This window comes from Fundulus heteroclitus, chromosome 14, assembly GCF_011125445.2.
Source record: "Fundulus heteroclitus isolate FHET01 chromosome 14, MU-UCD_Fhet_4.1, whole genome shotgun sequence".
NCBI classification, from domain to species: Eukaryota; Metazoa; Chordata; class Actinopteri; order Cyprinodontiformes; family Fundulidae; genus Fundulus; species Fundulus heteroclitus.
This window is the reverse complement of record NC_046374.1, coordinates 12,478,954-12,491,026: the sequence shown is the minus strand read 5'-3', so window position 1 is coordinate 12,491,026 and position 12,073 is coordinate 12,478,954. Positions and strand designations below refer to the sequence as shown.

General features: G+C 40.6%; 1 protein-coding gene across 1 annotated transcript; it reads left to right on the top strand.

The window, feature by feature from the left end:
- Positions 1–2,927: 2,927 nt before the first annotated feature.
- On the top strand, positions 2,928–7,271 carry LOC105924331 (low affinity immunoglobulin gamma Fc region receptor II-a). Its single transcript, XM_036146999.1, has 6 exons — positions 2,928–2,952; positions 3,053–3,316; positions 4,083–4,331; positions 4,485–4,598; positions 5,158–5,229; positions 6,623–7,271. Exons 1-6 carry the CDS (start codon positions 2,928–2,930, stop codon positions 6,673–6,675), a joined length of 777 nt encoding a protein of 258 aa, XP_036002892.1. The 3' UTR covers positions 6,676–7,271.
- Positions 7,272–12,073: the final 4,802 nt, after the last annotated feature.

Genomic DNA, 12,073 nt, shown 5'->3' with positions numbered 1-12,073 from the left:
GGAAAGACAGAAATGGTCCAGACCTCGGAGAAGTTTTGCTGTTGACGATATCGTGGTGGTTGTGGATCGCTCTGCACCTCGTGGTTCTTGGATCCTTTGAAGGGTTACAAATACTTACCCAGATAAACATGGACTTGTGCGTGCTGTACAGTTGAAGGCACAAACAGGACAACTGGACAGACCCATCTCCAAAATATTTCTTCTTCAAGAAGCCATTTGAATCAGTATAAAAAAATTAATTAAAAAAAATGCTTGGGCCTACACATTTCTGGGGCTCCTGTTTTGATGTTTGTTGAATTGTGCTGTCTACACAATTGGGGCCGGTGTGTAGGAGCCATTTATGGTTGTTGGTGTTTAGGTATGGTTTGTTTCTGGTTTATTTGGTTTGGGTGGCGGTGTTTTGTTTAGGTTGACACACTGACCTATATTCTGCTCTACCACTGTTGGCGGTCTGGAGGAGAAGGCTTTATAGGTGCGACGTGAGAGGGCAGAAAGGGTTTTGGGTGACGGGAGGTCATACAGTTTTTACCGCTTTCTTTGGCACACAATAGCCTGCGTCCACTGGTTAAATTCTGTTATATCCACAGTCCCCATAATTACTTGTTCATCTCACTTGTAAAGACCGCCACTCGGATTGTTTGGATTGTTTGTTCATATACAAACTTACTTCAATAAATGGGAACGCCCATACCTTATCTCCTTGTTTCAACATCATTTTGTAAGCGCGTTAAATTCCAGATTCCCCGCACCCAGAAGCGACAAAAAGGTAGTTGATAGTCGCTACAAGGTGTGTTTGAAGAACCCAATTAGCCAGATCATGGTTAGCCGGATGTCTCATTTGGTCACGGATGTTTTAAGCAACGTACGAAGAACGGACCCCTGGTCTTTTTGGAAAATACACAGGCTTTCAGGATCTGGTTTTAAGGTTGTTTTGTTGTGGCTAGCATCAAACTTATTTTCCAATTTCTTAAGTCTATAAAAGTCTATAGAATCAATCAAACATGATCAAAGTTAAACCTTCGACCATTTTAAGTTTGTTGCCTTTGAAGTTTAGAAAGACATAAATGAAGTGTTTCAAACCCGACAATTATAATCATGTTGTGTACAAGTAAACATAACTTTTGACCAGAAAACATACACAAAAGTTAGAACACTGGGTTGTAAAAGAAGCTTGTGCACTTCGTTATTTTGTAACGTATGAATTTATCACTCAAAGGTTCTTACTGTAGCCTTTGCATCTTTAGGTTGAAAATACACTTGCAGTATGCATGCTCCCAGCTAAACAGGAAGTACCAAGTCCTGTTTTAGAACAGAATGCTTCACTTTAACTATTAGAAGATAGTGGTATACATAATGAAAGTTACAAGAATAAAAGCAAGCAAACTTTCACACCCCCCGAAGGTGTAGCAACACCTCTCTGCAGCCGAGGCTCAGTCTGTTGTCGTCCAACATCGACGGAGTATGAACTTCACAGCACTTTGCACGGTTGTTGGTGAGTTCTAGACGTATTATTGACTTTATAGTACACACTTATGCTCGTACAAGGTGGGAAGGTATAGAAAGGTATAGAAAATAGAACTGAATCTGTTACACCGGGTTTCTGTTTTAACGTGTTTTTGTGCTTAAAGTAATTTTATTACAGAAAAATAGATCCTTCGAGGTTCTTTCAGAGAAAATCTACACGATTTTTTTCACTTTGTTCAATAAGGCTGTGACCAAGAAAAGATTACTATGGTATGTTTACGACCCTTTTGTCATTAAACCAATATTATTTTCATTGACTAGTGTTGTTTTTGGTTATGACATGTTATGTCCGTGGCATACCATGTCACAACCACGTTTCCTCTCTTGTGCTCAGTCTGCGCTCACTATGCAGTAACCTTTTAACCACTGTGAAATATCAGTCTAGGACTTAAAAAGGAAGCCAAAGCCACAAACAGCTGAGACAAAAGAGGAGCCCCGCTGCAAGAACGTCTCCATCACAATCAGAAACGTTGGTCCCACCGAGACCACGTTCTTCTTGGCCACATTATTCAAAATCATTGCAGTTGCTCATGTTTCCAATGACACAAGCTGTGAATGTATGTTGCAATTTATATAAACAAAGAGTATAAAGCTTAATATTATAGAGTCCGATTTTGAAACTGCTGTGTTGGTGATGACCTTTCTCACACCAAACCTCATCAGGCCCCCCTTTATAAAACTAAGAGGTATCACATCAGCTTGTTGCAGTTTAAAACCCACTTACTTAATGGAAACAACATTTCCATTTTCTACACCCAAATGATTTTCCGCAGCGCCCCGTGGGGGGCTGAAGCAGAGAAAAACAACTTCAATTCATTCATTTTTAACTTGACATCCATTAAATCTTACCTTGCCTGGCTTCTATCTAAATAAAAAAAAAACAGAGTATAAAAAGGGTTGCCCATTCACAGCAAGTACCTTATCCCACATCTCAAAAACACAGCATGAGGTCAGAGACCCTGATCAGGAACCATTAATACCACAAAAAATGATTAGTGGAGGTGGCGATTGAGGAGCAGAAACAGGCGTGCCGATTGGGAACCTGAAGAGGGTTCTTGATATGGGGACGCTGGAAACAAAGCTTAGAAGCCCATGAGCAAGAGTGTCTAAAGCAGGGGTCCCCAACCTGTTTGAAACTGGGAGCTACTTCATTGGTGTTGTGTGATTTGAACTAGAAGTGTCAGAGTTCACCTTCATTTTATGTAAAATAAACATTTCTTTCATGCTTTGTTATAGATATTGTCATTTTAAAATCTATATAAAAGCAAGTGTGAATAAACAGGAAGAGGAACAGAATAAAATAAAGTTTTAGATGCAGCTCACTGGCAGGTTGTGCCGTTTTTAGAACAGGCTCGTGGGCGCCACATGTAGTCCTCAGGGGCTACTTGGTGCCTGCGGGCCCCATGTTGATGACCCCTACTCCAAAGGGTATAATGAGCCCTGCAACACCTAGGACAGGGTAACTCAACAGCAGCTACTAAAACATGGCAAAACTGAGAGCCTAATCACTTCCTTTTTTGACTTTCAGCTGTTTTGAGAATCCTTCCCAATAGATCTCAATTCTTTCGGTACAATTCAGTTACGCTGAGCTGCGCGGACGACAAGAACTCTTCTGACTGGAGAGTAAAGAGAAACACGAACAACAGCAGAAGCGAGGAGTGTCCATCAACCTGGGGGAAGAGGAATGGGTCACACTGTTCAATCGATGACGTTTACCCTTTTGACAGCGGGCAGTACTGGTGTGAGTCCGCAACCGGAGCATGCAGCGAAGTTATTAATGTTACCGTGACAGGTGGGTACAGCCAAACTACAGCTGCAGGTTTTGGTGATTTTGCTGCAGGCTGTTAACCTGACGCCGCCAGATAGATTTGCTTCGCATATCCATCTGGAAACCTTCCGTTGAAGTAATTTTGGGAAGGGGCGAAAATACTGGTTAGCTGATTGGCCTATGTTGGTGATAGACGGGCCAAATAAACCAATCAGATCAACGAAGCATATGACGTACTCGTCAACATGCTTCGTCGTCGCTCTGTTACGAGCGACGACGAAAACACAACCACAAGCCAAGCTACTCTTGCTGCTGCAGGTAAAGGCTCGTTAGCTCAGCAAAGAAATACTCTGTAATTCCGATAAAACTTGCTCGATAGCCACGCTAACGCTAGTTTCATCGGCTGAAACCGCCATGTTCTTTAGACTGAACTGTCGATATTCTCGTTGCGTCACACCTCAACCCGCCTCAAAGCCAACGCTGATTGGACGTTCGTTTGGTGAACGGCTCCAAATTTCCTTTAACGGAGAGTAGCCAGACTGCGAGTGAAACCTTGAAAGCTCGCGAGATCAGGATGGTCTCACGAGGCTAGCAGGCTGTGTCGTCCCCTCAAATACAGTTAATGACAAAAAAAGAATAATTAAAACACAGTAAAGAAAAAAACACTACTCCACAGATAGATTTGTTGGGAGTAATTGTCTAATTCAGAGATATTTTAAGCAGAATGTTTTGTTTTGACCTTAATCAGCTTACATTGTAAAGTGTTTTGTATTATTCATCTGTTGCTCAGATGGCCCTGTGATCTTGGAGAGTCCTGTCCTTCCCGTAACAGAGGGGGATGCTGTGATCCTGCGCTGCATCCTTAACGAGGCCTCCTCCTCCTCCAACCTCACTCAGTTTTATAAAGATGGCCGCCTGATTGGGAGCAGCTCAGCTGGAATCATCACCATCCTTGATGTCTCCAAGTCTGATGAAGGCCTCTATAAGTGCGACGTTACAGGAGCTGGAGGATCTCCAGAGAGCTGGCTGTCAGTCAGAGGTGAGATGGAATTCAAACAGAGAAACATTGATGAAGATGGGGATAAATATTTAAAAGATTACGGACATGTATGCTGTGCGTCTTTGTGGGCAATTTTTAGCATTCAAACCAAACGGTATTTTTTTTTCTCTCTTCCTCCACATGTTGCTGAAGGTAGCAAGCCTGAATCTTTTCGCTCTCATCCCACATACGTGTTACTTCCTGTTGTTGCCGCCTGTCTCTCGTTTGCCTCTGTGATGCTGCTATACCTCTGGAGGAATCTTAAAGGTCAGCCCTGTTTCCTATAAATCGAGTGGCTTTTTATGCAGATTACACTTAGCAAAAATGAAAGAGAGATGAGGAAAATGTGTATTTTTTTTCCAACAGGCTGTTGACTGTTAATTTAGCTCAACAGTGTTAATTTTTAAAATAAATAAAATTGTAAAAATATGTTGTGTATAATTGGAGTCCTAAAATGATCAAATTGAATATTTTTGTATAAAAGTACTTCCTTAGTAAAGTTATTTTTTCTCTGTAATCAGAAGCTGTAGGGGTGGATCAGCGATTCTGTGTTACTTTACAAAGCACCAGCTGTAAACCGGAAATAACTCTGCCAACGAACACCATCCTTTCCCACTCATAATACCAAAAAAAGCCAAAAATAAACACTGGAATTTAATCTTTGTCCTTTCAGTCTTACAACTGCTTGAAACTGATTTCTTTGGTATTTAACAGAGCCTTATAAAGCAAATGCGCAAGTGTCAAAGATTTAGGCTCTTTAAAGAGTAAGTGTACTTACAAAAAAGCCCACTGTTTATTGTGGATGTTGCTCTATGTTGCTCTATAGCTAAAGCGGACCATGACGTGCCCTACACTGATGTCACCTTCCAACAGAGAGTGCTGCCGAAGACAAATTCAGGTAAACGTACTGATTTAAAAACATTAAATAGCAACAGTGCATGTTGTTAATTTAAACCAAAAGATGCCTTTTATACTATTTTACTTTGCTCCCTGTCACAGAATATGAAACACATTTAAATATTAGTAAAAGACAACACAGGTAAACACAAATTACAGTTTAAAAAAAAAGGTTTTTTATTATTATATGAGGAAAAAATCCAACCTTACCTGGCCTTGTGTGAAAAAGTGATTGCCCCCTGCATAATAACTGGATGGGCTGCCCTTAGCAGGAACAATGGCGATCAAGCATTTTCTATAACTTGCAATGAATCTTTTCCAGCGCTGTGGAGAAATGTTCGCTGACCTTGTTGATATCCTAACATCATCTTTGCAGAATTGTTGTATTCCAGCCACACTACAGAGTTTTAGCACTTGAACAGCCTTTTTTAAGGTCCAGCCACTTGATTTCAGTGGAATTTGGGTCAGGAATTTGACTAGGCCCCTCCAAAGTCTTAATTGTGTTTTTCTGCAGCCATTCAGACATGGACTAGCTGGTGTGTTTTGGATCATTGTCCTGCTGCAGATTGCTCTCAGCACGAGGTCACAAAAAGATGGCCGAACGTTCTTCTTCAGGATTTTTTGGTAGGATTCATGGTTACATTTATCATAGCAAGTCTTCCAGGTCCAGCAGTAGCAAAACAGCCCTAGACTATAATATACTGTAATATTATATAGTATAATATGATATAATATGATATAATCATCCATCAGATTTCCTGAGATGTCAAAGACATCTGGCAATGGTTCGTACATAAAAACACATAATTTAAAAGGTATATCTAAAATTCATCACTATCACACTGCCACCACCATATTTTACTGCTACTATGATGTTTACTGCTCTGCTCCATGGAGGATGTTGTTAGCACTTCACAAGACAGCACTTCACTGCAGATGAGTCAGATGAGCTCCAAAGTAGCTTTGGATTTTTTGGCCAGCTGGATTTTTTTTTCTAATAAATAAACCTTCACTTTAAAACTGCATTTTGTGTTTACCTGTTACTAATATTCCAATGTGCTTGATGTTCTGAAACACTGATGTGACAACATCAGGAAGGGGGCAAAGATTTGTTCATACCACTGTGTAGTACAGTATCTATCTATCTATCTATCTATCTATCTATATATATATATATATATATATATATATATATATATATATATATATATATATATATATATATATATATATATATATATATACACATTACAGTTCTTTGTTTCATTTATGTTTTGGTGTGTTTTAGAAAAAGAGTAGTAGTAGTAGTAGTAGTAGACTGAAAATGTTAACCATGTAGAATGCATAAAACTTCATAAATTGATGAATAACTGGAATAAATCTGTCATTTGCAGAGATGGCATCTGAACCAGCACTGTACTCAACAATCAAACATGGAGCTTTCTAGGAGAATCCCACCTGAAATGATCAAGTGTGAATTTCTTGTTAGACTTCTACGTCTTTTATCTGATATGTTTTCACTTTTTTAATAAGAAAACAGATTCTTGCTGATGTTAAAATGTGCTTTTTATGCAACCAGGTATAAAAAAAGTCCTTTGCATATCCAAAATTGTCTGAAACAACATGTGTTGATGTTTTAAAATTGAAACAAAACATGAAATATTTTTAAAGATCTCGAGACAAGCTACTATGAGACCTTGCAGTGGTTTTCTAAAAAAAGTTCTCAAACTCTAAATATTATATTCACGTGGTGTCCTGATGCATCTCAATAATCCAGATCAAAAAAGTCAAAAATTATTGAATACGTCGGCTGGACTGGTTCTTCTTTGTTGAAACATTTAGTCTCTTCCCCAAGAAACTTTTTCAGTTGGAAGAGTTACCCATAAACTCAGCTTTATAAGCCATCCCTTCGCATAGTGGCTCAATGATTGTGACAATCAAAACTTGTTGCTCACATGCAAAAGGAGGATAATCGGGCTCCTAATCAATCATTACTGCTGTGATTGTCACTTACTGTTCCCAGGCGGCTGAGTGAAACTCGCAAACAGCTTAGTAAGAGCGGGACAATAGGGTGTTTTCACTGACGTCACTGGCCAACTTCCGGTCCGCCATATTGGGTGGCACACTTCCTTATCTCTAGTTGTCTTACACGTATTATCGTATCGCGAATGGATAAGTACGCCAGCACGCTAGAGCGACCAGATAAGGACGTATATCTGAGGAAATGTTCCGTGATCGACCATATGGACCCGTATGCCCTCCACGGTGCCTTGTTTAGCCGTAATCCAGATGCATTACCTGGTGTTCAGTGAAAACCCTCTGCACACTCTTGAGGAAATGAGAGCTTACAAGGATCTAGAGGCTCACAACCAGTTCACATCTGGTTATGTACATCAATGAAATCGCCATCATACGTGGACGGGTGAGTTTTAATAAGATGGTAAAAATGTAAACAATCCGACGCAAATGTGTTGCACCGCCCGCCGCTGGCGGGCGGTGCGCGAAGGCGCTTGGCTGCAAGGCCGATCGACGCCGCTCGCGGCTTTAATTATTTAAGCAGAACAATGACCAGTGCAAAATTAAGTTGTATTTACCGTATTGGCGCCGGTAGGAGCTGCAGATCATAAAGCCAGCAAACAGTGGGAACACAGCAACTCGTTCAAAGGTAAGCTGCGCTCAGACGGGCTGGCACATGCTAGTTTAGTAGCTGCTAACCGCCAGTGCTAACAACCACTCGCGCATGTAATGTACTTTTAACTTGCTGCTATGTGTTTCAAACGTTTAGAACACACTCTCATTGACATCGGGATACTGTGGAAAGTTATGTTCGGTCTTACAGCCGCGATCCAAGCGAGCCGACGATCTCTTTATCTCTGTAACTCGTTCAAAGGTAAGCTGCGCTCAGCCGGGCTCTGGCTCATGCTAACCGTTAGCGCTAACAACCACTCGCGCATGTAATGTACTTTTAACTTGCTGCTATGTGTTTCAAACGTTTAGAACACACTCTCATTGACATCGGGATACTGTGGAAAGTTATGTTCGGTCGACTTACAGCCGCGATCCAAGCGAGCCGACTCTTTGTTATCGCTAACAGTTGTTCTCCGTGGTTGCGCCTCCAGGCAGGAAAGCGGTGGAAAATTAATCTGTTTCTATGTTTTTCCCATGGCGATCATGTGTTGCGCTGTTACAGCCCACAATACAGCAACGGTTTACCATGGTTGAAATCAAGTTAAGGTGAAATTAATCAAATTAAAACACGGCTGAGAGAGGGAGTACAGTATGCGGTAGTAATAGGCAGTAGAGGCGCGGAGGCAGTCAACACGACAGCCGCGGAAAGTAATAAGTCATAACGCCCAAGCCCTATTATTAATATATTCTTCTTATATGTTTTAAATACTTAACAGTTAATTACCTGTGACAAAGTGAGCACCGCAGACTCTGGCGTATTCCAGCTTAACACCGTCCAAATCGGACCTGGATATCTGTGTCAGCCATAGGTGACGGTGTTGTTCAGACAGCTGTTTTTTTTTTTTTCACACTGATTCACTATTACGGCTGGTAGGCGATAGAAAGAGCGTTGATCTCCACCTCCACGGGCCGTGCAACCAACCATTAAACACGTTTTCCCCATTGTTCACTTCCAATACTGCCTAAGGCGTCATACAATGCAGGTCAACGGTGCGAAACGACTGCCACCCAATATGGCGGACGCGCTGAGTAGTCACGTGAGCGTGACGTCAGCTGAAAACCCCCTATTGAAACTGGAGGCCTCCACCCCCTGTTGAACAATGGGTGGTTTCTTTTCACAAAAATTGCTTTCTTTATTCCCCTTTCAAATATTCCTCGCTATCCAGGATGCAAAAATCTTCATCCCTAAAAGAGTGCAGATGAGTGTAAACTGCATAATCTTGGCCTGATGAGGTTGCTCTTCTGTGCTGGGCCAACCTTTTGGCCGGTGGTTGCTTTGTTTCCCCGCTGATCACAGTCCTACAGACACAACATTGTTCTGTTTGTGCTGAGGGACTGTCCTACGAATATCACGTGGTTTTAATAAAATCCAAGTCACCCAGTGACTTACATTCTGAGTTGAGTAATATTTTAATATGTTCTGTGCTGCAGATATTCCCAGTAACATTACATTTTGTACAATGTAACATTCATGCAACTGAATTAGAAAAAAGGTAAAAGTTAAAATCTAAGATGTTTTGAGTTATTTCACAATTTTGTGTTTGATACATAATTCTGTTTACTTTTGAGTCACAGTTTTGATGTCTGCGATGTGGAATGTTCATTAGATTAAGGAAAAGCCAGTGAGTGACAAAGCTGAGTCCAAACTTTTGACTGGTAGTCTTTCTTTACATTTTCATTGTTGCATTAGGCAGTCTGTGACAGTAATGATTATTTGCCAGTATTATACAATTTAAGAAAACGGTTGTACATTCTAACATGGTACCCCGCCTCTCGTTGATTGACAGCTGGAGATAGGCACCAGCAACCCCGCCACCCCGGGATAAGCGTGTTAGGAAATGGATGGATGGATTCCAACATGGTCGAGTGAAACGGTGTAGAGAAGAACGAGAACCAAGGAATCCATCCATCCATCCATTTTCTGACCTGCTTAATCCCTCATGGGGTCGCGGGGGTTGCTGGTGCCTATCTCCAGCGTTCACCGGGCGAGAAGCGGGGTACACCATGGACAGGTCGCCAGTCTGTCACAGGGCAACACAGAGACACACAGGACAAATAACCATTCATACACCTTAGGACAATATAGGGAAGCCAATTAACCTAATAGTCATGTTTTTGGACTGTGGGAGGAAGCCGGAGTACCCGGAGAGAACCCACACATGCACAGGGAGAACATGCAAACTCCATGCAGAAAGACCCGGAGTTGGATTTGAACCTTCTTGCTGCAAGGCAACAGTGATACCCACTGCGCCACTGTGCAGCCCAACCAAGCAATCAATAAATGAATTTAAGATGAGAAAGAGATTAATTGTGTTAAAATGTAAAACGAAGAATATAAAAAAAAATACTTCTATTATAAATGACAAAACCTTGTGTGCAAATTAGATAGAATATAGAAGATTCAGATGCTACAGACACAGTGGCGAGGTTTTGAGATGGCAAACTTGAAGCAAAAGTATATTTGGTTGGAATTTTAGGAGTTAATGCATATGCATATGCATTAATATATATGCTAATATCTTAAGACCTACTCCAAGAAGGGTGGGAGGAGAGGGGGTTGGATCTCGACAATCGGTAATTACTCCACTCACACAGTTTTATGCTTTGACTCCATAAGCATCCATTTCTTTATCACACTGACACCTGGACCCTTGTTCCTTTTTAACAATATTACAGCGATTTCCACAATAAATTGAACAGGTTTAGCCACGGTTGCCAAGACCTAAGACCAATGTGTCCCCCGTGCAACACTGCAGCTCTTTTTATTCTGATACATCACTTAATATTTATTAAGAAATTTCTTAAAAAATCCAAAAAATGATCAAAAGTCAGACACAGGCAGGCCTATAATGCTGGATGATCTACTCACGTGGCGGTTTTCGAGAATCTGGCACCTGTAGCTTAAGTAGCGGCACACACAGGTGAAACCAAGCCAGTAATCAGGGCAGTAACAGGTGCCTGTAATCAGGAGATTTAGCTGGAACCATCCAGAATGCTGAGAACGACTACAACAGTCAACAGGAAAAGAATCACAGCGGTAACTGTGAACACGACACTAATACAATCAGAAGTTTTTACAGTTGCATCTACAGACCAATAGAGCCTACTTTCTGAGAAAAACTTCAAAAGTGATGAGGCTGGACATATTAGCACATCACACACTGCCTGTTTATTAAGGAGAAACACACACTTGGTATCAAAATCCTGTTAATATTTTTGAGATGTTCCTAAACTTACTTAAAAGTATTTAAGCCTCTGTGAAACAGCACTTGTACTCTTGATTCGAGTCATCAAGACAACTTACAAAACTAAGCATTGTACAGAACAATATAGTCAGGACCTCAACTGGAGTTTGTAACAAGTATATTTTCTGTGCTCCACATCAGCATTATTAAACTGATGTGCCACACTTGCATTTGTGTATTTATTCTGCAGATTTCTTCATGAACAGCGGCTGCCTTTATTGTTATTTCTAACTTGATTTGGGGGCAAATTACTAAAAATGTTCCAACTGTGTGAAGAGATTAGCAAATTGCTGAAAGTCTGCAGTGCGCTGTGTGGATATTTTAGAAGATATAGAACAGCATCAATTGTGTGAATTTGGATTTCACTGGATTTCTGTTTGGCATCCCATCATGGGTTTGGAAGCATCCCATTCAGTAAAAGCATCCTAACTGAGGTAATGTGTGATATTCTGGCTTTAGAGTCTAAACATGTTAACTGCCACATGAAAGCTGTCACGCTCACTGTTGTTTCTCTGACTGATGAACTCAGAGAGAGGAATAAAGTATCTGTTTATTACCATATTAACCAAACATAAATTGTAATAAGTGCTACATTTTATATCTGTCCTAACAATGATATAAACCTTTCCCCTGGCAAAAAATGCCTAAATTGTAAATTGTACTGTTGCTAAGCCAGCTAAAACTAAACTGGAATGCTTGCTCCAACACTGCAACTTTCACAATTAAAATCCTTACCTTACTTTCTAACTTTTACTAAGCTGATAATATTTTTTTTAAAACCACCCACAATAATATTATTGTTCTCTGCTGGATGCTACAGAAAAATTTCCAATCAAAATGTGAAGGTGGGAATGGGTACCAGAATAAATTAGCGAATAATATTATAATTTATCCATTATTGAACTTTTTTCA